This window comes from Ananas comosus, linkage group 17 (genome assembly GCF_001540865.1).
Source record: "Ananas comosus cultivar F153 linkage group 17, ASM154086v1, whole genome shotgun sequence".
In the NCBI taxonomy this organism is placed as follows: Eukaryota; Viridiplantae; Streptophyta; class Magnoliopsida; order Poales; family Bromeliaceae; genus Ananas; species Ananas comosus.
This window is the reverse complement of record NC_033637.1, coordinates 5,548,299-5,573,319: the sequence shown is the minus strand read 5'-3', so window position 1 is coordinate 5,573,319 and position 25,021 is coordinate 5,548,299. Positions and strand designations below refer to the sequence as shown.

At 36.9% G+C, this 25,021-nt stretch overlaps 2 protein-coding genes and 1 long non-coding RNA gene across 8 annotated transcripts; 1 reads left to right on the top strand and 2 right to left on the bottom strand.

The window, feature by feature from the left end:
- LOC109723495 lies at positions 6,483-12,695 on the bottom strand. 2 transcript variants are annotated; one of them, XR_002219695.1, is made up of 2 exons: positions 12,500-12,695; positions 6,483-6,772 (listed from the first exon to the last, which is right to left on the bottom strand). It is a non-coding gene; the product is annotated as an uncharacterized LOC109723495 (long non-coding RNA). The 2 variants fall into 2 exon arrangements; XR_002219696.1 differs by lacking the exon at positions 12,500-12,695 and adding an exon at positions 6,899-6,978.
- LOC109723494 (cycloeucalenol cycloisomerase-like) lies at positions 10,958-16,091 on the top strand. Of its 2 annotated transcripts, none has more exons than XM_020251880.1 (8): positions 10,958-11,152; positions 11,295-11,458; positions 11,956-12,039; positions 12,334-12,375; positions 12,931-13,041; positions 13,623-13,814; positions 14,872-14,969; positions 15,533-16,091. In XM_020251880.1, the coding sequence occupies exons 1-8, from the start codon at positions 11,146-11,148 to the stop codon at positions 15,738-15,740; spliced, it is 906 nt and encodes a 301-aa protein (XP_020107469.1). In that variant the 5' UTR covers positions 10,958-11,145; the 3' UTR covers positions 15,741-16,091. The 2 variants fall into 2 exon arrangements, with proteins under 2 accessions (XP_020107469.1, XP_020107467.1); XM_020251878.1 differs by having other exon boundaries at positions 11,289-11,458.
- LOC109723034 (histidine--tRNA ligase, cytoplasmic-like) lies at positions 16,340-23,032 on the bottom strand. 4 transcript variants are annotated; one of them, XR_002219593.1, is made up of 9 exons: positions 21,523-23,032; positions 21,240-21,419; positions 20,647-20,904; positions 19,907-20,041; positions 19,502-19,783; positions 18,773-18,913; positions 17,764-18,302; positions 17,324-17,404; positions 16,340-17,220 (listed from the first exon to the last, which is right to left on the bottom strand). XR_002219593.1 is itself a non-coding variant. In XM_020251240.1 (7 exons), exons 1-7 carry the CDS (start codon positions 22,957-22,959, stop codon positions 18,000-18,002), a joined length of 2,736 nt encoding a protein of 911 aa, XP_020106829.1. In that variant the 5' UTR covers positions 22,960-23,032; the 3' UTR covers positions 17,478-17,999. The 4 variants fall into 4 exon arrangements, 1 of the variants encoding a protein (XP_020106829.1); XR_002219595.1 differs by lacking the exon at positions 17,324-17,404; XR_002219594.1 differs by lacking the exon at positions 16,340-17,220 and having other exon boundaries at positions 17,227-17,374.

The following is a 25,021-nucleotide window of genomic DNA, read 5'->3' as shown; positions in this document are numbered from 1 at the left end:
GATTGGGCGGTAGCTCCTCCGCTTAAACCTAGCCTTTTTTTTTTCATGATTTGGGTGATCTGCTGAGATTTACAAAAAATTTTTACAGATCTGGTGAGACCTACTCTGTCCATTGGATAGTTGCTCTGAGCTAATCTGCATTTGAATTTTTCTGGGATTTTTTTACTATTTTTTACAAATCTGTTGACGGTTCCCAAAGATTTTTTAAATTTTTTTATTATTTTGACCTTGTACTTAGCCCTGTTACCTTCCCTATTTCCTTCTGTGATAGTCGAAAGGTTCTCTCAAATTTATTATAAATACCTCCCTTCATTAATTGCTACATGTCAGTGTCCTCCTCAAACCAAGATAGGTATATTCCCATCTTCAAATTTTCTCATTAATAATATTAACTGTAACCCACTGATTTTGCTAACCATTGCACTATTGTATAGGTCCCCACATTACTCTCCTGTTTACTGCTTAATCACAAAAGGTTGATCTTCTCTGGTCCCTTTTGTTGCACTTTTTATTTCCCTGCAGTTTAAATGTTGGTAGAGGAAAATTAGGATACTAAAGTATTTGCCCCTGCTTATAACATTGCTCTATAGGACAGCTAATGAATTTTTTTACTGCATTTCTCGAGATATCACGCTTACATTGTTGTAAGATAAGCACTATGTGGATTTAACCATTTTGTGGCTAACTTATTGGCATGTGTTTCTTTCTGTTCATTTTTTTGTAATTATGTGAATTTAAACTTGAAAATAAATATGACTCCCAGAGTAAAGACCAAATAAATAGAGTATTTTGAGGTAATGGTGCATTATGTTTACTATATTCAGGAGAGTTAATCAAAGAAGTATGACAAAGGACAATGGGACTTCAATAATAAAGTAAGTACCTTTCCTCCAGTAGCATGTTACCTAAAGATATAGATGAAAAGATGTAGATGGCTAAGGGCAATGGGACTTGATTACTAATGTAGTAGCTTTCTTCCGGTTGTAGAAATATTTGAACTTATATTTGTTTCTTACTAAACTATTTGAAGTTATCCTTGCTTTTTGCTAATGTTCTAAGACTACATAACATAGTTTATAGTGACATTAGTGTTTGCATAATAGCTTGTAAATAATGTAATTGATGAATTCTTTGAGTGATGAATGCTTATGTTGCTCCATTCTTCGAATACTTTCCCTATGTTTGCTTTTTTCCGTCTCAACTGAAACTCGCCAATTTTTTCTACCTTTTCTCATGTCTTTTAAGCTTGGTCTCCTGATGTAATGATATGTTATATGATTCTTTTTTACAATTTCTTTTAATTACTTTTTGGTATAAGCATGATGTAATGATATGTTTTCCATACAAATAGATTAATTGACAGCTTTACATGTATACATGGCAGCATTTCCTTTTTCCACGAATAAAAAAATAGTTTCCAGATGTGGCTTATACCAAAAAGCAATTAAAAGTCCAAGCTATACAGATTACATATATGTAATTGATGATTGCTTATATTACTTTGTCCCCTATGTCTACTTTTACCCATTTCAATTGAAACCGGTCAATCCCAACTTGCTCTTACATATATGTAATTGATGAATGCTTATATTGCTTTGTTCTTTTAACAGTTCCCGCAACTGGTCAATTCCAACTTGCTCTTCTCCTGTCTTTTAACCTTGATTTTATTCTGCTGAATTTTACATACAAATAGTTATGTTTGGGTTTGAAATTATGGCTAAGGGCAATGGAACTTGAATACTAATGTAGTAGCTTTTTTCCGGTTGTAGCACTGTTCGGACTTATATTTGCTTTTTACTAAACTATTTGAGGTTATCCTTGCTTTTTTGCTAATGTTCTAAGACTACATAACATAGAAGATAAGAAAAAGGGGCAATTGCTTATATACCCCTGAAAAGTTTCCGATTTTTCGATTTACCCCTCTTAGAAGGCTAATATTGAAAATACCCCTCCTACATTCCAACCTATTTCTAATATACCCCTAGAGTTAAAATCTGTTAAATAACTCTGTTATCTCTGTAAAATTACTATTTTGCCCTTTCAAATATACCCTTCCACCATCACTGTCTTTCTTATTTGCCCTTAAAGTCAGGAGCACAAAAAGTATTTTGACTTTTGGTTTTTTTCAATATACCCCTCTACCGTCACCAACCTTTCTTATTTGCCCTTAAGTTAAGGGCAAAATTGGCATTTTAATTTTTTTAAACTGTGGTAGATATTTAACTCACGTTTAATCCTGGTTAACTTAACATGAGATAACTATAGGGGTATTTTGCAATAACGGTGGAACATATGAGGGGTATTTTAGAAAGAAAAAAAAAGTAAGGGTAAATCGGATATTTCCAAACGTATGAGGGGTATATAGCAAATTATCTCTAAGAAAAATGACTTGGGGGAAAATATATGCTACTATAGCATGCGAAAATAAAAAAGAAAACCTGTGATAACTTTAAAATGCACAATATTATCAATAGCTCAACAAGAATGATATTAGTGAATCAGCAACTTTTCCTGTGTTTGTTTTTTTTCATCTCAACTAAAACTGGCCAATTTTTTCTGACTCTTTTCCTGTCTTTTAAGCTTGGTCTCCTGATGTAATGATATGTTATATGGTTCTTTTTTACAATTTCTTTTAATTGCTTTTTGGTATGAGCCTGATGTAATGATATATTTTTTTATAATTATATGATTCTTTTTTATAATTTCTTTTAATTGCTTTTTTGTATGAGGCGATGATGATATGGATAATTACTGTATATTAGCTTCTTCCCTCGGTTTGTGGCCACTTGCATAGCCCTTTAATGGCAGGTGATGGTGATACAAGCAATTCCCACATATTACTTCTCTGCTGAATTTCTACATAATGGCATGGCAGTATTAATGGCGCGCTTGCCAATCCCTGCAGCTTATGAGCGTGCTTCTATACTAGATTTCTACTTAATGGCACCGTAGGATGAACGGCCTTCTGGGCAATCCCTACAGCCTATGTATAGACCGACCAATTCTAGGGGCCTACAGATACTTTTGCTGAGTTCTAATCCATTCTGAGCCTCCGTTGCTTTGTGTATACACATGCATATTACATTATATTTATCGTCATATAATGGATGTTTTGATTGCTTTGTTGTTTTCCCGTTGCACTCCGAATTTTTTGAGATATGTATGGATTTTTCACTTTTCTTCCAGTCTTTCAGGCTAATATTCCGCTGTTTTTTTATTCACAGATAGGCTATCTGCAATTGCTGGTGATTTGCTGCAGCTTTTCTTTGCAGAGTTGTTCACATGCCTAAGCATCAACGTTCACATACCTAAGCATGCATCCAGGTTATTTCGCATACCTAAGCTAACCCGAAAATAAACATGTTTTTATTATACTTTATGTTAACTTAAAATTGGCTTCTATTTGAGTTTATTCTTGACACATTTTAACGTTTGATCACTCTTTTTGTTGCAAGAAGCATCTTTTTGCATCTTTTTCTTTCCATCTACTTGAGTTACTACAGATTGTCTGTATTTCACAGTTTTGATGTTGCCACTGAATTTCGTTCGGAGATTATGATAATTTAGGTTTAGATGAATAGAAGCTTTTCACTTTTACAATCTGTGAAAGTATGAGATACACATTGTCATTCCATTTTTTTTTTCTCTTCTTTTCCTCCTTTTTCTTAATTACATATGATCAAAACTGTTTTAAAATTTACATCAGAATATTAGCGTCAAAATTGCCCGCAGCGTAGCGCGGGTTCAACACTAGTATATATAGTTTGGCTACTATACTATCAATAGTATCAAGCATTTGGTTAAGTTGGAGTTGAATCCAATTTAACCAGTCTGTCATGGACTAAAGTAACGATGCTAAAATTATGAGTATTGTACTTGCAATGCTCTGGTATATAATGTACTAGTACTTGCAAATGATTACCGGTGCACGTTTGTCAACTTAGCCAATAATGCCCCGTTTGGATTGGGGATAATGGGTGAAATAACCCCTTATCCCCCTTTAAACCCAAACGCTAAGTATTTACCCGCTAATAGTTCTCGGGTATCTGAAATAAGCTGATATAACTATCCCCATCAATACCTCTATTTTCTATATATAACTATCCACTATTTTTCTTATTCCATATTATCTATCCAAACGCTATTTTTTTTATCATCGGGAACAACCCAAATTTCATCCAAACGCTATTTTTCTTATCCTCATACTTGTACCTATCCCTGTAATAGCTAGGTCTTGCTTATACCCGAACCAAAGTGCACTACGATGCATTTGATTGGAGAACTAAATTTTGGAGAACAACTTTTGTTGTTCCCCATAATAAAAAATATTCCGGTACAAAATAAAACAATTGTAAATTTGTGTTTGGATGCGTTCGGGGATATTCTAGAGCATATCCTTAGTAGCATTTGGATGAAAAGTCTAAAACAATGTCTAAATATATATTTAAAAATGAAATAATTAATTTATATTAAATTATTTATAAAATTATTTTATATAGTAATTTATAATATAATATTTTATACAACAATTTAATTTAAAATAGTATATTTATTTTATTATATATAATAATTTATTTTATGTAATAATTTAATTTATATAATTTATTCATAATATATGTAATGAATAAAGTATAATACTAACAATATCCTTATAATTTTTATTAATAATAGTATAAATTTCAATACAAATTAAAATACATATATAATATATGAAAAAATAATTTATATATATAATACTTAATATAAAATAAAATAATTAAATATTAATATATAAAGGATAAAACTTAATAAAATAAATAACACATCAAATTAACAATTTATATTGTATAATAAATTTAAGTATAAATATATTATCATAAAGATAATATTTATATTAATATATTTATTTACATATCTATTTATCTAATAAAATTAATATATAAAGATGTAATTGTAAATTTAAATATGAAAATATAGTTTTAATTTTATAATATGACAAATAATTAAAATATTATATATAATTATATAATTTTAAATATAATTTTTTAAAAAATTAAAAACCACCTTAAAAAAATCTACTGGAAAGCTTTTTTATTTATTTCCCAATTTGTTCGATGAGAGAGAAAGATGGGCATCTAAGGAAGTGAAATGGGTAATTTTTATTGTTCCCTCTTGTTCCACAGATGCGTGAGAACAAGGCTGAACAGGCTATTCCCGTATAACCCGTTAAATCCGGAACAATCAGTTCTAAACATTTGTAATGCTGTTTGGCAGAATAAAAGAGGATTTCCCCTATTATCCTGGGATATCGTCCTGACCAAACATAGCCTTAGGTTCTAATTAACTTCATCCTAAGTATTAGTACTCCTTGGAGTTTCAATGCTCAAATATTAGTTTCAGTACTTAACATCGAGAAACCTCAAAATGTTCCACTTTTTCCTTTTGTATTGTCTTGAAACGTGACTTCACATAATCCAACAAGAATAAGGCATACTACTATAAAAATTTATAATATACTTGTTTGCTTGGAAGTTGAAAGTCAAACTCACGACCTCGAGAAGCTCGCTGTTTGTAGTGGGCATCAAATTTGCGAGAACACCTAATTTCTCATTCACAAGTGTACGAAGATTAGTCTTTTGAGTTCAGCTGGTTGTGGGGCAAGAAGTTGAGCAAACAGCCTCTCGGTCAATAAAGTTCTATTTGAAGGGGCTCCATTTGGAACTGCAAGTAATTTGACATTACACACGATAAAAAAAGTAAAATAAAAAATGTTCCAGTTATTTTCACAAATGTAGCATATTGTGCAAATCGCTTTGGTTTATTTTATTTTTTTTTGAGAGATAGGTAGCATGTCACTACAACAAATCTTACATTTAAGGACGCTTTAAATAATAATTAGCGACGCTTTAAAGCGTCAGGAAAAATAACACTGACGCTTGTAAAAGCGTCGGACAAAGAGTCGTTAAATAAACATGTCGGGATATATATACCGACGCTTTAACATAGCGTCGGGAAACTTTTTTCCGACTCTTTTTAGAGTCGGTAATATGTTAGGTGCCGACTCTAAAAAGAGTCGTTAATTTAAACAATTGCCGACACTCCAAAGCATCGGTAAATTATGAAATACCAATATATTACCGACTCTAAAAAGAGTCGTTAAATTAAATAATTACCGACACTTCAAAGTATCGATAAATTATAAAATTCTAATATATTACCGACTCTAAAAAGAGTCGTTAATTTAAACAAACACCGACACTCCAAAACATCGGTAAATTATGAAATACCAAATAAACACGCCAATACGAAAACTTTGCAATAATGAACAAAAATATTAAAATGTTTCAACATTAATAAACTTCAATCAACAATGCTAATCCCAATTAAGAAATAAAAAATTCTCTACTATTGTATAAGCAGGGAATAATAGGAACAAACAAAAACTTCATCACTTTTTTATTCNAATACCAAATAAACACGCCAATACGAAAACTTTGCAATAATGAACAAAAATATTAAAATGTTTCAACATTAATAAACTTCAATCAACAATGCTAATCCCAATTAAGAAATAAAAAATTCTCTACTATTGTATAAGCAGGGAATAATAGGAACAAACAAAAACTTCATCACTTTTTTATTCACAGTGAATTATTAATCGTAATAGGAACAAACAAAAACTTCATTCCTCATCCTCATTCCCGTTTACAGTGATAATGCCATCTGCGGAACCATCAGCGTCAACTTCAATGGCTTTTTCCTGATATTCCTCATCGCCTTTCTCTTTCATCACCTGCAAACATATGATTTATTACGTATTTGTAGCACCTTCCAAGAAAAGTTGTGCATTGTGCAAAGAGGATCAAAATAGCTCTAGCATTAAACTTCAACAAAGAATACATAAAACAACCCTGAGTACCTCATGAACCAAATCACCATTTTCAGCTGGTAAGGCCTCTTCAGCAATTTGCATTTCTTTGAAAGCATCCACAAGCCTTAGGAGCACAGCAGCCCTTGTGCAAGTTCTTAATCACCCATCAAATTTGATGGGTGGTTAGGGTAAAAGAGAGAAGAGAAATTGAAGAGAAATTAATTTTCTCTTTGAATTTCTCTCTAATTTCTCTTCTTTCTTTCACCCTAACCACCCATCAAATTTGATGGGTGGTTAAGAACTTAGGGACACAAGGGCTGCTGTGCTCCTAATAGCACAGTAGCCCTACTTTATATATATATGTATATATATATATACACACACACACATATATACACACACTCACATATATATACACGCACATATATGCACACACACATATTGTAACATACCGAAACCCCGGTAGCTACATTTGGACCTTAGCCAAATTGACTAAAGTACGCGAAAGAAATAGTTGGACAAAACCTGTTTAACATTCCAACAGTATTGGAAGGGTTAAAAATGAGTTCCGAAGGAGTTAGAAAGGTTTTAGCAACCAGCGCGAAATAGAGTCGAGTCGAAGTCAAAATCAAGTCTGGAGCAAGTGTACAGTACAAGGGTGTATCTGTACCGGTACAGATACGCGGACCGAGAGGAGCTGCTCTCGGGTTGAGGTTGGCTGAAAGTGTACCGGTACAAATCAAAGTGTACCGGTACAAAATGCCACGAAACCGAGAAATTGCACTCAGGTTTGCCTCTGCGAGATCGTGTAACCGGTAACACAAGCAAAGTGTACCGGTACACAGTGTACCCGACAGCAAAATTAGGTCTGCTGCAATTATGAAATTTTGGGAGGCTTATTTGCAAATGTTGCACACTATATATGCAACCAAACCTCTCCTCCTTCACAGCAGCCCTCTCCTCTCCCATTTTCTCTCCCTCTCTCTCTCTCTAGAAGTTTTGTACCAAGGCAAAGGAGAAGGAGAAGAAGGCTTGGAGATGGCATTTTGAGGGTTTTGAAAGATCAAGAAGCTCTCCTTCATGGTGGTCTTGGAAGAACTTAGGCTAAGGTGAGCTGTTTTGGAAGAATACATCTAGGGTTTAGATTTCTACCCTAAGATCTAGAGTTTTGATATTCTTGCAAGCTTTAGAACCTTGTAGAGACTTGGAAACACATGAAAACCATGTGTTCTTCAAGGTGCTCTAATGGTAGATTTCTAGAGTTTATTCTAAACGCCCTAGGAATCGTTCGAATGGTTCTAAATGAGTTCTTAGATGTTAAACAAGCTCTCTTTTGTTTGTTCTAAAGATCAAAACCAAAGATTGGGATTATGGCTTTGTCAGAGCACCAAAAATAGAGCTTTTGTCTCCGGGTGTTTTCGAGGTAAATTGACCTCTTGGAAATCTAATTTGGGGTATTTTCGACGCGTTGGTGCGCTCGGTTCGAAGAAACGAAAAGACTAGGTAATGGTTCTTGGTAAAAAGCCTAATTTGGCTCTAATTTGGTACAGATCGACGGAACTCCTGAAATAGGAGTCCAAAAATCACGAGAACGGATCCGGAGGATCGTGGCATCAAGTTATTGATCGAACAACTTCCGGATTTTGGATTGGTGGCCGGTTGGTGGTCCAGTGTGAGTACGGGCCGAACCAGGCAACGGGTGCTGCGGGAGGCCGATTGCAAGTGACGACAAGCAATCGAAGTGCGAATTGAGGTGGGTTGTGCTTACCGAAGCGACTAGGTCGCCTCTATGTGTAAGAGTAATGGTTTCATATTGATGCATATAATGATAGCTAGTGGTAAAATGTATGAATGCATGAAGTGAATGCTAAGCAAGCTATCAAAGGATGCATGATGATGTAATATGAACGATGCTAGTTAAAAGCATAAGGTAAATGGCATTTGCATGTTAACATAAAGTAGAGAACATGCTAGTGGTAATGCATAATGACATAATGCTAATGCTAGATGGATGCAAGTTAACATATAGAGGATTATGTTAATTGAAATGTGCATGTGGACATATGTATATTAGATCGAGTGGCATCGAACCTAGTGTTAGTAAATATAGGTCGGACATAGATGACATTGAACCTAGTGTTAATGAACATAGGTTGGACATGAATGACATTGAACCTAGTGTTAGTAAACATAGGTTGAGATGATAAGTAGCATGAAACCTAGTGTTAAAGAACATAGGTTGAGAGTTGAACCTAGAGTCAAGTAAACCTAAATTGTGTGATAAAGATATTGAACCTAGAGTCGATTGAACCTAAGATGGAAAGGACCATGGACCTAGATAGGTCGACACTATAAGGTTTAAGACCAACCCTTGAGCTATGTGGAAATAGATTCCGAAATCCCAAAACTTGGAACACTGAGAGTGATGTTGGGTGTGTGCGACGATTTCGCCGCCCGGGGCTAAACCATTGACATAGCGTGTGCGACGATTTCGCCGTCGGATGGTTAAGCCGGTTTGTGGATCATACCGCCTGTTGACTGAACCATCGACGAGGCGTGTGCGACGATTTCGCCGCCGGGTTGCTAAATCATGACCTAAGCCGTTGTTAGGTGAGGTGCGATGCGTTCGCCGCCAGACAGCTAGGACAGGAGGTGCGGTGGGCTGTGGAAGGCTGAGTTCCTTGTGAGAGTTCCTTCACCTTGAGCCGGACAGAGCGCGGATTATCCGCAGTTGATTGACTCAAGACCAAGTCGGGTGGCATAGAGGACTAAGGTAAGAGTAACCTTAGAAAAGAGTGGCCAATGAGTAAGTTACAACTACGAATAAAGAATAAAGAGCAAAAAATAAAAAATAAAGAATAGCTAAGAGAAAAGAATAGTTAAGAGAAAAGAATAGCTAAGAGTAAAGAATAGTCAAGAGTAAAGAATGACTAAGAATAAAGAGTAGAGTTAGTTAATCTACTTGGTTAGTTGCATGATTTTCATATTGCATATTGTGAGGCACAACATATTTTTCAATACCTGAATATATATCTGTTGTATATTTATTAGACTAACCTGTTGCAGTGCATCATTAGACCTATTGGTCAAGCTTTTCCCTTGGGTGGCCATACCCATTGGGAACTATGGAGTTAGTTCTCACCCCACGTTGCTTTGGGGTTTTACAGGTTCACACGTGAGCGGCGCGGCGGCGCGAGGAAATGGCGTACCTCCGTAGATAGCGCCCTACCCCAGAGACCGAGGTAGCAGCACCCTGAGTCAGCTTAACTTAGGGGTTTTTATTAAAGAACAAGATGTATCGAACATGTAATAAATTATAGTAACTCAGATTGTATTTGGAGGTTGCAAAATGTAATGGAGTTGTAAAATGCGTTTAAAGATGAATGTTGTAATAACTTAGTTGTTTATGTTTTTGATACTTTCTTATGCAATCTATACTTGAAATGTGTTTCTGGTTGGAACCTCATACATTGTTCAGGTTGCAACGCCTAGAACGTACATAGGAGACTCTATCCGTTCGGTAGTTTGTTGGCGTGCCCGAACCCGACCAAATAAGCAGGGCTCAACACACACACACACACACAGATATATATATATATATATATATATATATATATATATATACACACACATATATACATACACACACTGAACGGTCCAGGGATGACGTGGTAGACAAGGAATTCTCTAGCATGCGGTAACAGCATACAGCAGTAGGTATAGTGGCTTTAATTTCGCGAACTACGCGTCCAGTGTAAGATAAGACGTGTCGTTCTTCTATTGGACAATATTATCCTTTCGGGGGAAGTGGCATCACACCGGAACATTGTCTCCACAGCTAGTCAACGAGAGTGAGAAGAACCCTGGCAGTGAAAACATGTGGCATAGTCCCTGTACAATCTCGATATATGACAATTTAATCCTTATAATGATAATAATTTACACACTTTCCTCCTTGAATATTAAAAGAAATTTAATCCTGATTGAATTAAACAAATAATAAGTTACGACAATGTAGTTACTTATCATCTGTTTTAGTTATTACTTTACTGGGAGAGAAAATTATTTAAATGAGATCAACGGGAACCAATTTCAAATATAGGGAACGTACAGGGACTGTTCTACATTTCACCCGTAGATGCAGCAACTGTGGCGGTGGCGAATACCTCGATCATTTTTGACGAGTGGCAACTGCAGGGGGCGGCGGCGTCGGCGGCGGTTCCGGGCGGCGGAGACGCGGGTAAGGATCGCGCCAAGATCCGCTTCGCGGGGTGGTCGGAGATCCCGATAGCACAATGGCAGGTAAAAACACGCCACGTGTCCTCGTAGTTCGAAGCTCTCTCGCTCTCTTTCGCTCCCGCCGAGGCCCGTTAATGGCGATCGGCGATCGCCTCCTAGGGTTCTTCTCCGACGCTCTCTCTCCTCGATTTTTTCGTAGGCTCAGTTCGCGGAGTGCGAGGAAAGGTGGGGCGGAGCAGCGGCGCGTCGCAGAGCCTGTGGTTGGCTTCGAATCCGAGCAAGAGGTGGGGGGAGGCGTTCTTCTTGATCTACACCCCCTTTTGGCTCGTCCTGTGCCTCGGGATCGTCGTCCCCTACAAGCTCTACGAGGTCTCCGATCCGATTTTTTTTAGTTCCATTTAGTTGATTGATTTGGTTGTTTTGCGGGGAAAATGGGTGGATTTGGTGTTTGGATGGAAAAGAGTGGTACTATTTGGTGTTCGAATCACAAAGAGGTTGCGATTTTATCGATCTCATTTACTAATATTTGATTTTGATAATATCTGCTTCTTATTAGTTGATTAATCTAGTTGCGTTGCTGGGAAAATGGCTAATTTTGGTATATGAAGGAAAAAACTGTTCCTTTTAGGTGTCCAATGTCGTTGTCCAATTCGATATTGATAATAAGCTGTAGATTCCGAGCAGGAATCAATTATGATTTCTTGGATTTATGCTTGTTTTCAGTGTACTAACAAAATCTCATCCAGATGTATCAATAACTATGTATAAGTGTCTTTAGCTTGCTTTTGGATCGCAAATTTAAGTCGTCTTCTATATACTTCTACTAAATTGGAGATGAATAAAATTAAGATTTATCCTAATTGCAGAGATTCACCGAGTTGGAATACTTTATTCTGGGATTGGTGTCAGCTGTTCCAGCTATACTGATACCACTGTTTCTTGTGGGAAAGGTAATGTCTAAGCACTACTCGACCTATGCTATCGGCCACAGAGAAGGCTGGAGTTGCTTTGTTTTTGCTCTCCACTTAGGGATCAGAAGATTTTCATTAACTACAAGTAAACAGTTCTTGTTAGTCAAATCAGCAAGCAGAGCTCAGTGGGCTGAAAAATTGTTAGGACCCCTAAAAATTTCTAGTGTTAGCTTAGAATTCTGAATGCTTTAATGGTGAACCCCCACATTCATATGTGGAAGGCCTTCTTAGGTAAATGTTGTGCTGAATTGTGGTTGTTTGTCTTTATTGCAGGCTGATAGTGGCAAAAGTTTGAAGGATCGCTACTGGGTGAAGGTAAACTTTATCCTGATATACCTTTTCCTTTTTTTTTGTCTGCTGTCTTTCCTAGATCAATAAGCATGTATGATGTATTGTATGCTCACTGGTTTATAGCCATAATTGATGTTGAAAACCATACCCATAGATAATAACCACTTCTTTCCTCTTCTATGTAAGAGAAGTTTACAAAGTTTCCGGAATTTCATTTGCCCTCCTTGCTCCCCTTAATCTGCTGTTGCCTGACCATCAATATGTTGAAACAGCAATGGTCAGTACTGGCAAATGATTTCAGCTCTATGGTTTTGGGTTAGACTTGAATTTGGGGATGAGGAGAAGAGGAGGCAAAGAAGATGCTCTAAGCGTAGAAGCAACAAAATAAATTTAAATTGCCATTCTGGAGTTTTTGATCTAATAGGTATATTTGTTCAAATACGTGAGAAACAGGGATTGGAGGAATCTTAATAATAGATAGCTTTTGTATTTTTTTTACAGAAAAAATTTCTTAACTTAACTGTTAGCAAATAACTTCTTCTGTTCCATGCATGATTGTTTGTCGCTTACTTTCTGCAGGCAAATCTCTGGATTATAATTTTCAGTTATGTGGGAAACTACTTTTGGACTCATTATTTTTTCACTGTACTTGGAGCGTCATATACTTTTCCATCATGGAGGATGAATAATGTAAGCACCAAAAGTTTTATTTTATATTCTCTTTTTTTTTCTTTCTGTAGCTTTATTTATACATCTATGTATGTCCTCTGACACTTTGGAGCAGACCAGTGTGGATACATAGATGGTAAACATTTGTGTGGTTATGAGTTTGTTGCACAGTTCTGGAGTTGGACCTTGGCTTATATGCATCTATTCTTAATATAGTTGTTCATGTATTATTATCACGTTGAGGATGTTTATATCAAAACAAAGGTCAAATATTGCCTATCTATGATTAACCAGATTTACTAAATTATGGTGATATTTTGTGGTCCTTACTGAATATACCATCTTCTTACTTAGAACAGTTAGATGTATATAATTTGCATGCAATATCAGTGTTCAAAGTTTGCTGGCTAGTCTAATCATATCATTTATTGAGATACTGGTGACTACGACATTATCTTTCTTTTTTTTTTTTTAATGCATATTGATTTCGCTAATCTTGCAGATATAGTATTAATTTCTTGAATTAAGCTATTCATATTATTTCTATTTCCTTTTAACTGGCCTTAAGTATCTTGCTCATTTGTGTTCTTTTGGCAAGACAGGTTCCCCATACTACATTCCTTCTGACTCATGCTTGCTTCCTATTTTACCATGTCGCATCAAATATGACACTACGTAGATTGTGCCATTCCATTGCTGGCTTACCACAGTCTATTCAATTTTTCACTGAAGCAGCTTGGATTTTGGCCCTTTCATATTTCATTGCATACTTGGAGACTCTAGCTATTGCAAATGTATGTTGCAAGTTATACCATTTATTCAAGAGTTTCCAATTTAATTTTATTGCTTGTTCATAGTTATATGCAAAGTTTATCTACATTTGTGACAAATTGTTGGAACGATCAGGTCGTGCAGATTTTTTTGGACATAGCGTACATAACTTGGGCTGAAATATTTCTACAGATCTCACAATAAAAACTCCACTGGAGGAAGTGTCATACATTCAAGAGTAATTCTTAATGTACGACTAATGTTTCCTGAGGCTGGCACCAAGCAAAAGCAAATGCCGATGCAACCAACACTACATAGCTTTCATCATTGTGGTTAAGAGAGATTTTGTTCGACTATTCCCTCGTTCTTGAGGCTTCGTTTACCCTTTCTAAACTAGACTCCTTTTTTTTTTTTCTTTTTTGGTTCTCTCATTTCAATCCACTTTTCACCCAATTCCTAACAATTTGGTTTAGACCAAGGTTTTAGGCACGGGCCGTATCCACCGTGCCGTACCGTGCCAACAAGATATTGGCACGATACAGACCCCGTGCCGATGGCACAATTCAAAACTCTCTATTCTTTAAATTAGTAAGTAATTTTCTCAATAAAGTACAAAAGATGTGATAAAAAAAACATAATAAATAGTTAGAATATTTTGTTGCTAAAAAAAATAAATATTTCATGTTATTATGTGTCGACACACAAGAATTTTTTTGACTAGCACGTATCGGCACGACTCGGCACGCACCGTGCCGGCAAGTTTCCGGCACGATTCCGTGCCACGGCAGTTTAGTCCTTGGTTTAGACATAGTCAAACTTGAGCAGGTGAATTTTCAGGGTAAATCATATGATGTTCATGTAAAATTTTTTCTCAATTTGTCTCTACAGTTTTGTTTCTATTAACTGTTGAAATCATGAATAGATCAAGCCCTATCCCTTTTAGGTTTAGTTAAATAGTTGAGTTCGTATATTGCTCGTGTACTATTACTCTGTGCTAATACTTGATCTCTTTCCAAATACATAACAGCTTCTTTCACATGATTTTGGAGATTTTATTATAAATATCGCGTATTGTTGCAGTTCCCATATTACGAGTTTATTGATCGGGCATCAATGTACAAAGTAGGATCATTGTTTTATGCAATATACTTCATCGTAAGTTTTCCAATGTTTCTAAGGTAAAACTCTCACCTGAAGTTTACTATTTGATCATGAAATTTCTTAACTTTATGCAGATTTCTGATGGCTGTATCCCAGTCCATGTGCTATTAAGTTCATTGTGCTGTCTCTTATTGTCTCTATGTATCATAAATATGCTGCAAAATTAGTTTTTGAAAGACTCTTATGAAGTGATATAATTATTTTCCTTCGTGTGGCCATTTTTCTAGCCTGTTCAGTTAATGTGTGGAAATAATTTAAAGAGTACATCTGAAGAGGTTTTCGGAAATTTTCTTGGGGCTAATTCAACAAACTTTTGAATATTACAGCAGAATTTGGTATTCTTGAAGACAAGCATTATTTTGTATTATACTTAATGATATAACTCAATAATGGTTTGTCTATGGAAAAGCTGTTGCAAAAAATTATTTTCGATAGATTTAGATCACTTTATTACTTTTTTCTTTCAGTAAGTGCTATGCTATCTGTGTCTTTTATCGTATGGTGCAATTCTCAAAGTAAGCTTACTTTCTTCCAATTTGCACTTTTCTCTAACTATTTCTGTTTCTTTAACAAAATCCAGGATAGATGAAAAGGTTGGCGAACCATGGGACTTACCAAGAGTAGCCGTCGATGCCCTAGGTGCTGCTATGCTTGTTACTATTATTCTCGATTTATGGCGCTTGTTTCTGGGACCCATTGTTTCAATCCCAGAATCGAAGCAGTGCGCTCAGCCGGGGCTCGCATGGTTTCAGATACGTGATAGTGTCATGCAGAATAAAAGCGTGTGATTAAAAAGATCAGTTTTGTTCAAAGGAGGAGACTGTTCTACACTTTCTTGTATTAGCTACCGTAATATCAAAGGACACACTCAGGCTGTTCTAGGTTTAACTTGTCTGGTGGGGTACGGTCGTATTGATGTTTTTTGTTTGTGTGAAGATTTTTCTTTCTCGGGAATTAGTGGCGACCAAATTATTCTATTGATGTTGGTGGTTAGTACATTTACGGTCCAGAATTTAGCAGCTGTACTTCGCAGAGACCATATGCATCTTTTTGTTGGTTTCTGTTCTTTAAGAATGCAGGAACTATTTGAAATTTGTACAATTTGTCATTTGCAGTGCTAAGAACTTCTTTGGCCTTCATTCGTTTTGGGTGCTTTTGAGCACTTGTCATTTTCTCCGAAATTCATGGCTTGTTAAAGAGATTTCAATTTCAGTTTGGGTAGAAACTTTTGTTGGTTACAACATATGGAATTACTCAATACAAGTAAGATTACTAATATCTTTAAATCTTTTAATCCAAAAGTTATCAATTATTTTGCCAACAGTATCGCTTCTGTAACTTCATCCTGGAGATCACAAGCTCCAACATAATAGGAGGTCTATAAACATCTAGAAAAACAAAAAATTTCAAATGAAAGGCTGTATGCACAAACAAGGCAGCTGTTACAAGATAAACAGGAGCCATCGCATATGGATTACAATTTATTTTACAAGTACCTAGCACTACAAAAAAGTGTAAAAAAACTCATTTAAGTGTAACTTGCCCGGCGGTCTCCGGTTACTATCTCAATCTAACAAGCCTCTCACATAACCCTGATTTGATCTGTTGTCTTGATGGTGTGAAACAAACTATCAATGACACCACCCCTCACCACAATCTTGAGTATAGTCAAATATAAGCCACAAAAACACTCCAATATGATGGAAGATTTATCTCAACCTTGTTTTCTCCTGTGCTCAATTTCAGCCAATTAATCTCCAGCCAAAATTTCGCGCTATACGTGATGAGATGCAAGATTTATTTTATATTAATGCCGGAGCTCACCATCCCAAATATATGCTATATGGATTTAATGTAGCATATCTGAATTCGATGCTCTGCTGCTTCACGCCTCCACCTCGGTGATGTTTTCCTCATCATTCGTTGAAACAACGGCTCCCAAATTTCCGTCAATCATATAGTTCTCCTGATCCTTTATTCTTTGCGACTCATTTTGCATCATTTTTTCTCTTAACTTCACCCGTAGTTCTTCTCTGGCAGCTTCATTCTCAGCAAAGTATTGTTTGATAGCATCTTTTCCGTGGAAATTCTGGCCATTTAAGGGAGTAGAACGATGTTCCTGCTTTCATGATGAACTTGTGTTTGCAGCCCAATTCTATGATCTCTGAGTCACGGCTTATTCCTTTACCAAACTCGAGCTCGAGCAGAACGGTCTTGAACGGAGGGGGGGCATGTTTGTTCTTAAATTATGCACAATTTTGAGCTCAGCTGCAGTGCACATGCGAGTGTCAATTTGGAACAAAAACCGCATCTTAATTGAAATGCTTTACGCAATATCAGCCACCGTAGATCTCTGCTTTCACAAGAATACCTTATCTAGAAATTCTCTTTAGTAATGGCATCTTGCCTCCTCTTTTCTTCACTACTCTCGAAATACCAATCAATAACATATCTAATCAGGAAACAGAAATAATACTTAGCAGCACATAACTATTTGCTGTAGCAAATGAAATCTGACAAACAAGTGAGAATCAAGTAAAGAAGCCATCTGTTTAACTCACATGGCAATAACTGTATTACATTTCGGGTTACCCAACAATAAGAAACTCTGGTTATATCATTATATGCTAACAAAAAAGTTTTACATATATTTCACCCGAAGCGAGACATGCAATATCCAGTAAATAAGTTATGACCGATAGATGAAAGAAAGATGAAGAACAAATAAAAAGTAAAGCCAAAACCACATATGTTAAGAGATTGAGAAATAAAATGGGCTTTCTAAGCTCAGAATGCAACAAGCAGCTTTACCTCGAGAAGCCCTGCACCATTTACCCCAGCATGAAAAGGTAATATGTCACAATTCTCTATCATTTGATCCAATCACGCAAGACTTGAATAACTTTCCCTTTTTTTTTCTGCTGTTCTATATTTTGGCTGTTTGAATTAAATTGCCAAATGATCAAAATGGTTGAGGCCACTCGGTCGAAAAAAATGCTATGTACACATGCACTTGTCCCCCCTTATATTGTTGTCTAGTAGCTTTATCAAGCACTGTTAATCCTTCTTTGAAGCTCCTCAACAAAGGTTTTCCTGGGGACCTCCTCTTCTTGGTTTGCTTTGATGTTCTTCAACTTGACGATGCCTTTTTCCAGTTCGGATTCACCAACCAGCACCATCCAAGGAATGCCGGACTGCTTGGCATAGGTAATGTGGTTCATCACCCTCTTGGTGAGTTTGAATTCGGCATTTATTTTGGCATTCCACAACTCACTCACGAGCTCGGCAGCCAGAGTAAGGTCTTTTCCAAGAATAGCCACCAGAACTTGTGTCTCAGTTGCACGAATAACCTATGATATGGTTAACAGAACTAATTCATCAATTTCCAAAGTATTCTAATGCACAATGAAAAAGATAGCACATGTTGAAAAACCACATCGTTTCCGATATGATATAAGCCACCTAAATATAGGAGAGCATGATGAAACCTTCTTACTTTTGGCGCTTAACTCTGATTGTATTTGTAGAGAGAAACCATGACATATATTTTTGGTAGTAAAGGTAGGACTTGAATAGAAAAAGAGGAAGAAATTACAGCGTGTTGAAACATGGGATCAAACAATCGTATCTTCCTGCAGACTTGTTTTTTGAGAAATGAAGTATAATCTATGAAGGCACAGCTTTCCAGGGAATGGCATAGAAGAGTGGAAATAACCAACCCATTTTAAAAATGGAAATGAACTTAAGAGTGACAAGCAGAAGGATTTTACTGCATTTGAGAAAGTGGACAAGTGCCAATTGGAAAGACGGTGAACAATACCTGGTTCCTGTCCTTTTCCAGCTGTTCCATAATTGTAAAGACCCTTTCAATTCCAAGGCTGACACCAACTGCAGGGAGCTGTTTTCCGCTGAACATTCCTACCAGGTTATCATAGCGGCCCCCTGCTGCAATGGAACCAACCTAAGGAATGAAAATAAGTAAGAAAGGAGTAAATCTCATGCCTTGAAGTACTCAAAATGAAAGGAGAGAATTTGAAATTATGGGTTTGGTTATCTGTAAATGAAGCTTATGATTTATGCAAGAAATAACTCATTGTGGCAAAGGTGAGTACTCTATAAAAAATCAGTAAAGTAACAAAATATGTAAATACCAAGAGCTCCACCTCAAAATCGTCATAGTACAAACATTTCAGTTGTTCAACATAAAGTCCAATACAGTCACACTGGATTTAGATAGCATAGCAAGATTATATATCATCATGACATAAACATTTATGGATCTATGTGTGCGTTCATGCAAAAAAAAAGAATACAGATACCTAGAAGAACACCAAAAAAGGTAGATTGTTAAGGCAGCCATAATCCAAAGATTTTAAAGGCACTTATGAACAATAGAAAAACTTTTCAGTTTTACTCTATAGAAACATAATATGAATCTAGGTGGTTCAACACTATGGACAGTTGCCTTGGTACTATATGCTGCAACAATCATGAAGCACAAAAAGATATTCATGTCTCTGTATATGCAATTAGAAACAGTATGCCTCACCTGTGTAGCACCCTTGAAGACTGCCTCGTATATTACTCCAGTATAGTAATCAAGGCCTCTAGCCAGACTCAAGTCAAAGACCACTTTGTCTAGACATTTTGACTTTTCAAGCGCTTTAAACAATATATCTAGCTCATTCAACGCAACAACAGAGCCACTGTTCTCCATAAACTGACCACCCTCTTTCGTCAATTCAGAAAGGATTTCAAGCGGTGGCCCTCTTTTTTCCACAAATGTGCCAATTTTCTCTGTTGTTTCAATAGCTAACCCTTTCTCTTCCACCTAGTGAAGATATAATCAACAAAGAGAATATATCAAGTTAATTTAGTAGCTACATAGAATGCAATATCTATTTCTTTTTTTCTTTTCTCTATTACTAATTGTACAGTTGAAGCAATTTCTTACCAGTTCCTTCTTTATCTGCTCAAATGTTTGCTTGTCTAACTTATCTATACTCGAGCAAACAGTCCTAAACTTTTCAGGAGGCACACCACAAATCTCCAACATTCCATCCAATAGCTTCCGATGATTTAGCTTTATCTGTAAATGATAAAAAATAGTCCAAGTGCAATATTTTAGACATTCAAGGCTCAGCAAATCACCTAACATCAAAATGTATCCTTATACTATCCTGCTACTGCAACTTAGTCCCAGAACTTCGCACTTGAACACTTTAATGCCTGAAGTTTCTAATATATGGCAATTGCATCCCTGATTGTAGAAAAAAATAATAATAATAATAATAATAATAAAAGAAAACCTGTAATAACAATTTTCCCCTTCAGTCAAATGAAGATCATGTTTCAGTGCACTTGAAGCAAGATTAGAAGGTCAATTTTCAGGAAAAGATAATCATGTGGTTTCTGATATTTTCAACGGCCAGGGATGAATTGCAGTATACAAGAAAGTTTAAAGACTAAATTGTTTTTAGGTGAAAAGTTCAGGGAGTAGATCAATATCACAACAGCACAGGGACAATGCACATATTTTACCTATACATTTTACCTATACAATATTCAATTATGCGGTGAATCGTAGTTCTACACATCATTAACACCACCCTCTTCTCAGACAAGAAGAGTTTAATAGTATATACCCAATATTAAACTAAAAAGAAAATCAAGTAAACAAACAACCAAAAGTACCTCATAGGTGCCAATGTCAAGTTGATCCAACAATTCTGTTAATACTTTAATGACCTCAAAGTCAGGTTCCATTGGCTCATACTGGCCAGCTATATCAAAGTCACATTGATAGAATTCACGATACCTTCCCTTTGATGGATTATCCCTCCTATACACTTTTGCTATTTGGTACCTTTTCAATGCGCTAATGTTATTCATGGCCACGTATCGGGCAAAAGGAACAGTTAGATCATATCTCAAAGAACAAAGTTCACCACCCTGCCAAAACAAAATATACAAGCCGCTTTAGGAGGCAGTTAATACTGATTCATAAGGATGAACAAATTAATAGCATATTTGATATTCAGAATGGGAAAAAAAATTGCAAATACCAAATTAGGAATAACTCTTTGATGACCTTAAGCCATAAAGTCAAGTAGAGCGGCATTACAAGTATAAATGCTACAAATACACATGCGACGACGATTGCCCAAATATACATTGGTCGGAGCCTGATGCAGTAAATGACTCTTTTTCACAGTAAAAGAAGAGTTACACCAAAAGCAATTCAACAAAAAATACCAAAATGTTGTTAGCTTTCTTCAAAACTTTACCTGATCAGCAAGGTCATATATCAACTTCGAATCTTCCCCATATTTCCCCATGAGAGTCTCTCTCAGCTCGAATACAGGAGTATCAAGGCCCACTGCTCCGTGCATCTTGAAAACACTGGTAATAATAGAAAATGCACGTTCTCTTATGGCCATTTGTTCTTTCCCAAAATCACGGGTACCCTAAAAGAGAAGTTGACCAAACATGTCAAACTATAAGTGATTTTGAGAAATTATAAGCACTTAAGGACTGTAGGCACACATTAATTTAGTACATGTTTCTCACCTTGGGAATTTTAGGAAGTCTCCTGACTTCATTGCTCTCAACAATTTCTTTCACTTTTTCTATCAATGTATCAAGCCCTTTGTCCTTCGGATCAAAACAAAAGGAAAGGTCACGAGCCCAATTAACAAGTGCTGTGACATGTTCACTTGTTATCTCCTTTCCATTCATTACTCGGCTTCTAAGAAGTTGCATTACAGCAGAAGTCCCTTTTCCTAAAGTCTTCTTCTTTTTCTTCTCGCTCTTCTTGTCACCTTTCGCAGTTTCTCCATTTGTCTTGGCATTCGTCGAAGAACTCCCCTGGATTTTCTCGATCGAATCATCAATCTCAATTGTGAACAAAGCCAATGCAGCCTCCCAAGCAAGAATGTTCCTAAATTTAACCAGAAGATCATAAACACCACTCAAAATCGATACATAATCTACTCCAGCAGCAGCATTTTGCGTTACTGAATCGAATTGGTCCTTCAATCTGTCAAAGCCCCGACACCCATCTCGAAATAATTCAGAAACCATAGACTTGATACCAACATCTCGGATCGACTCAACAATCAATTTGGCTCGCCCCAGACTAATCTCACTCATGGACCGAATTGCCATAGCCAGAGGGAGCGCAGAGGCCACCAAAGCTTTCTCCTTTCCTTGACTACTGAGACCTGTACTCTTCTTCCTGACCTTAATGGAAGAGTTCAGCTCGACACGGATCCTCCCATGGAGTGTTCTCACAGCCTCCCTGAAGCTCCCATGGACGGTGGGGATCTCCGCGAAGGAGTCGGCATAATTCTGCCCTACGAGCTTCGAACCAAAGAGCATCACCTTCATGTCTCCGGCTACATCCGTCTCGTCCTTGATCGAGAAGCCGTCTCCCGAGACCGGCAAATCAAAGGCCCCCACGTCAGCCCTAGAGGCCTCGCAGGAGAGCGCCGCCACTGCGTCCGACACCCTCACCAGTGCCGAGGAGCAGCAGTCCAAGATCGCGCAGATCGCGGTCGGAGCAGCGGCGGAGGCTTCGAAAACCCCGATTTCATCTCCGGAAACGTTAATCTCCTCCACCTTTCTCCCATTCAACCGGCATATGGACTCGAGGAACTGCAATGGGGATCCGAAATCTAGTGTTTCGTGACCCGACGGGAGGGACAGGACCTCCTCGATCAGGGTGGGTAGTGGGGGACGCACGGAGGCGTCGGCGACGAGGAGCTTGTTGAGGAGGACACCAAGGGTGGCTCGGGACTCCTCTGGGGTTAAGAATTTAGGATTTTGGATAGCATCGGAGAGTGGCGGAGGAGGGGAGGAGCTCTTGGACTGAGCGAGCTTCTCGAGGGCGGAGGAGTCGATCCGTACGATAGATAGGCCACCGGCGACAGCGTACACGGCGGCGGGGGTGAGAGAGGAGCCCTTTCCGCCGAGGTTGACGGCGGAGGAGGTTGGCGACGTCGCCATGGCAGGAGCTTCAAGGTGGGGATAGAGACGAAGTGCGCCTCAAAAACCCTAGACGAGGCAGAGAGAGAGAATAGAGTTATGAACATAATTAGTTAATTCGGATTCGGCAAAAATTCGGTACGGATATAATTCGGATAAAATTCGTCTTCTAATTTTTAAATTCGTTAAAAAAAAAGCTAAAAAACGGATTCGTCAATTATTCAGATACGTGATTTATACGGATATTATACGTTAACCAATTAAAAATTTGGAATTAAAAATTCGGTTATTAAATTAAATTTTTTTCCTCTCAAGATTTATACTATTAGCATAAATACTCATATTTTTTAAAAATATAAAAATAAAGAGATACAAAATTAAACTAATTAAGTAAGAAAAAATAATAAACTATATTATGACTCAAAATAAAAAAATAATTAAGCAAATAAGTTGCCAAAGATAGTCCATATTTAAATATAAAATATAAAAGGTTCACATACAAACATAGTTAAAAACTAAATACAAGATGAAATTGGCAACTTATTTGCTTAATTATTTTTTTATTTTGAGGCAATAAAATTAAGTTTTTTTTCCTCTCAAGATTTATACTATTAGCATAAATACTCATATTTTTTAAAAATATAAGAATAAAGAGCTACAAAATTAAACTAATTAAGTAAAAAAAAATAGTAAACTATATTATGCCTCAAAATAAAAAAATAATTAAGCAAATAAAAGATCAAGATAATTGGCACTTTGCATAGTGCATAACTGCATACTAGCATATCTAAATTCTAAAGACTAAACAGTAAACAAATAAAAGATACATAAAGTTCACTATTCCACATATAAGTATACATAAAAGCTTAAATAAACATAGAGCATACAAGCACACAATTCCACATATAAGCATACATAAAAGTTTGAATAAATTGGAGGTTCTGTACTTCCTGGTTCCTAAGTTAATTAAGATTATTTAGCTCTATGTTTGGGTCTTCTTTGTGCATAACAAAATGGACACATTCAATTAAGCAATAAGCAGTAAACACTGGAGCCATTTGTGTATAAAAAGAAGGGTTATGTGTGTGTGTGTATATATATGTGTGTGTGTGTGTGTTTATATATGTGTGTGTAGGGGTGGCAATCCAGCTCGCGGCAATCCAGCTCGCTGTTTGCGAGCCAGCTGGTGTTCGGCTCGAAATGAGCTCGAGATCGGCTCGCTCATTTAGTAAACGAGCCGAACACGAGTTAGGATCAACTCGCTCGTATTCGGCTCGATAACAGCTCGATTATATTTATTTTATATTAATATAATTTTTATATATTATATATATAATTATATTTGTATATAAATATATAATACAGATTATTAATTTTAAAATTTTAGCCCAACTTTAAAAATAGCTCATTCTAAATGGATTATTAATTATTCTTCTGTTTGCTTCATTACAGTGTAAGTTTACTATTTATACTTTACTAATCATTAGGACCAAATTGTAAGAGTTACATGGGGCAGAGATATGAATGCAATTATATTTTAACTATATTGGCCATCGTGGGCTCTATTCTGTCTCGAACTGGGTTTTTCGCCTGGGCTGGTCCATACGTAGCTTCAACCCGCCTCCGATGCAGAATGCGGATCCGGGTCTTGACGCTACAGTGAGGGAGTGCGAACCCAGTACCCGAACAGGCCTTTCCCCACAGATTGCGCCGCTGCGGCCTTCGGAGGCGGATCTGGCGACGCTACAGTGAGGGAGCGCGAACCCAATGCCCGATACCAGTTTCTTCTTCAATGATTCTTCAATGATCATGTCGCCGCCCTGCTTCTCTCGCCTTGGATCCTCTCATGTCTCACCTTGTTCCTCAACTTCTAATCCTACTCTTTCCACTCGCAGTCATGGTTGCACCATGACAGGTCACGCACCATGACAGCAAAACCCCGGCAGTGAACTTTGGCAGCAGCAGCGAACTTCGACAGCGGCGCTAACGAGCCGAACACAAGCTAGCTCGATTAAGTTGCGAACCGATCACGAGCCGGAGTTTTCGAGCTCGTCACGAGCTCGAGCCGAACACGAGCCGACCT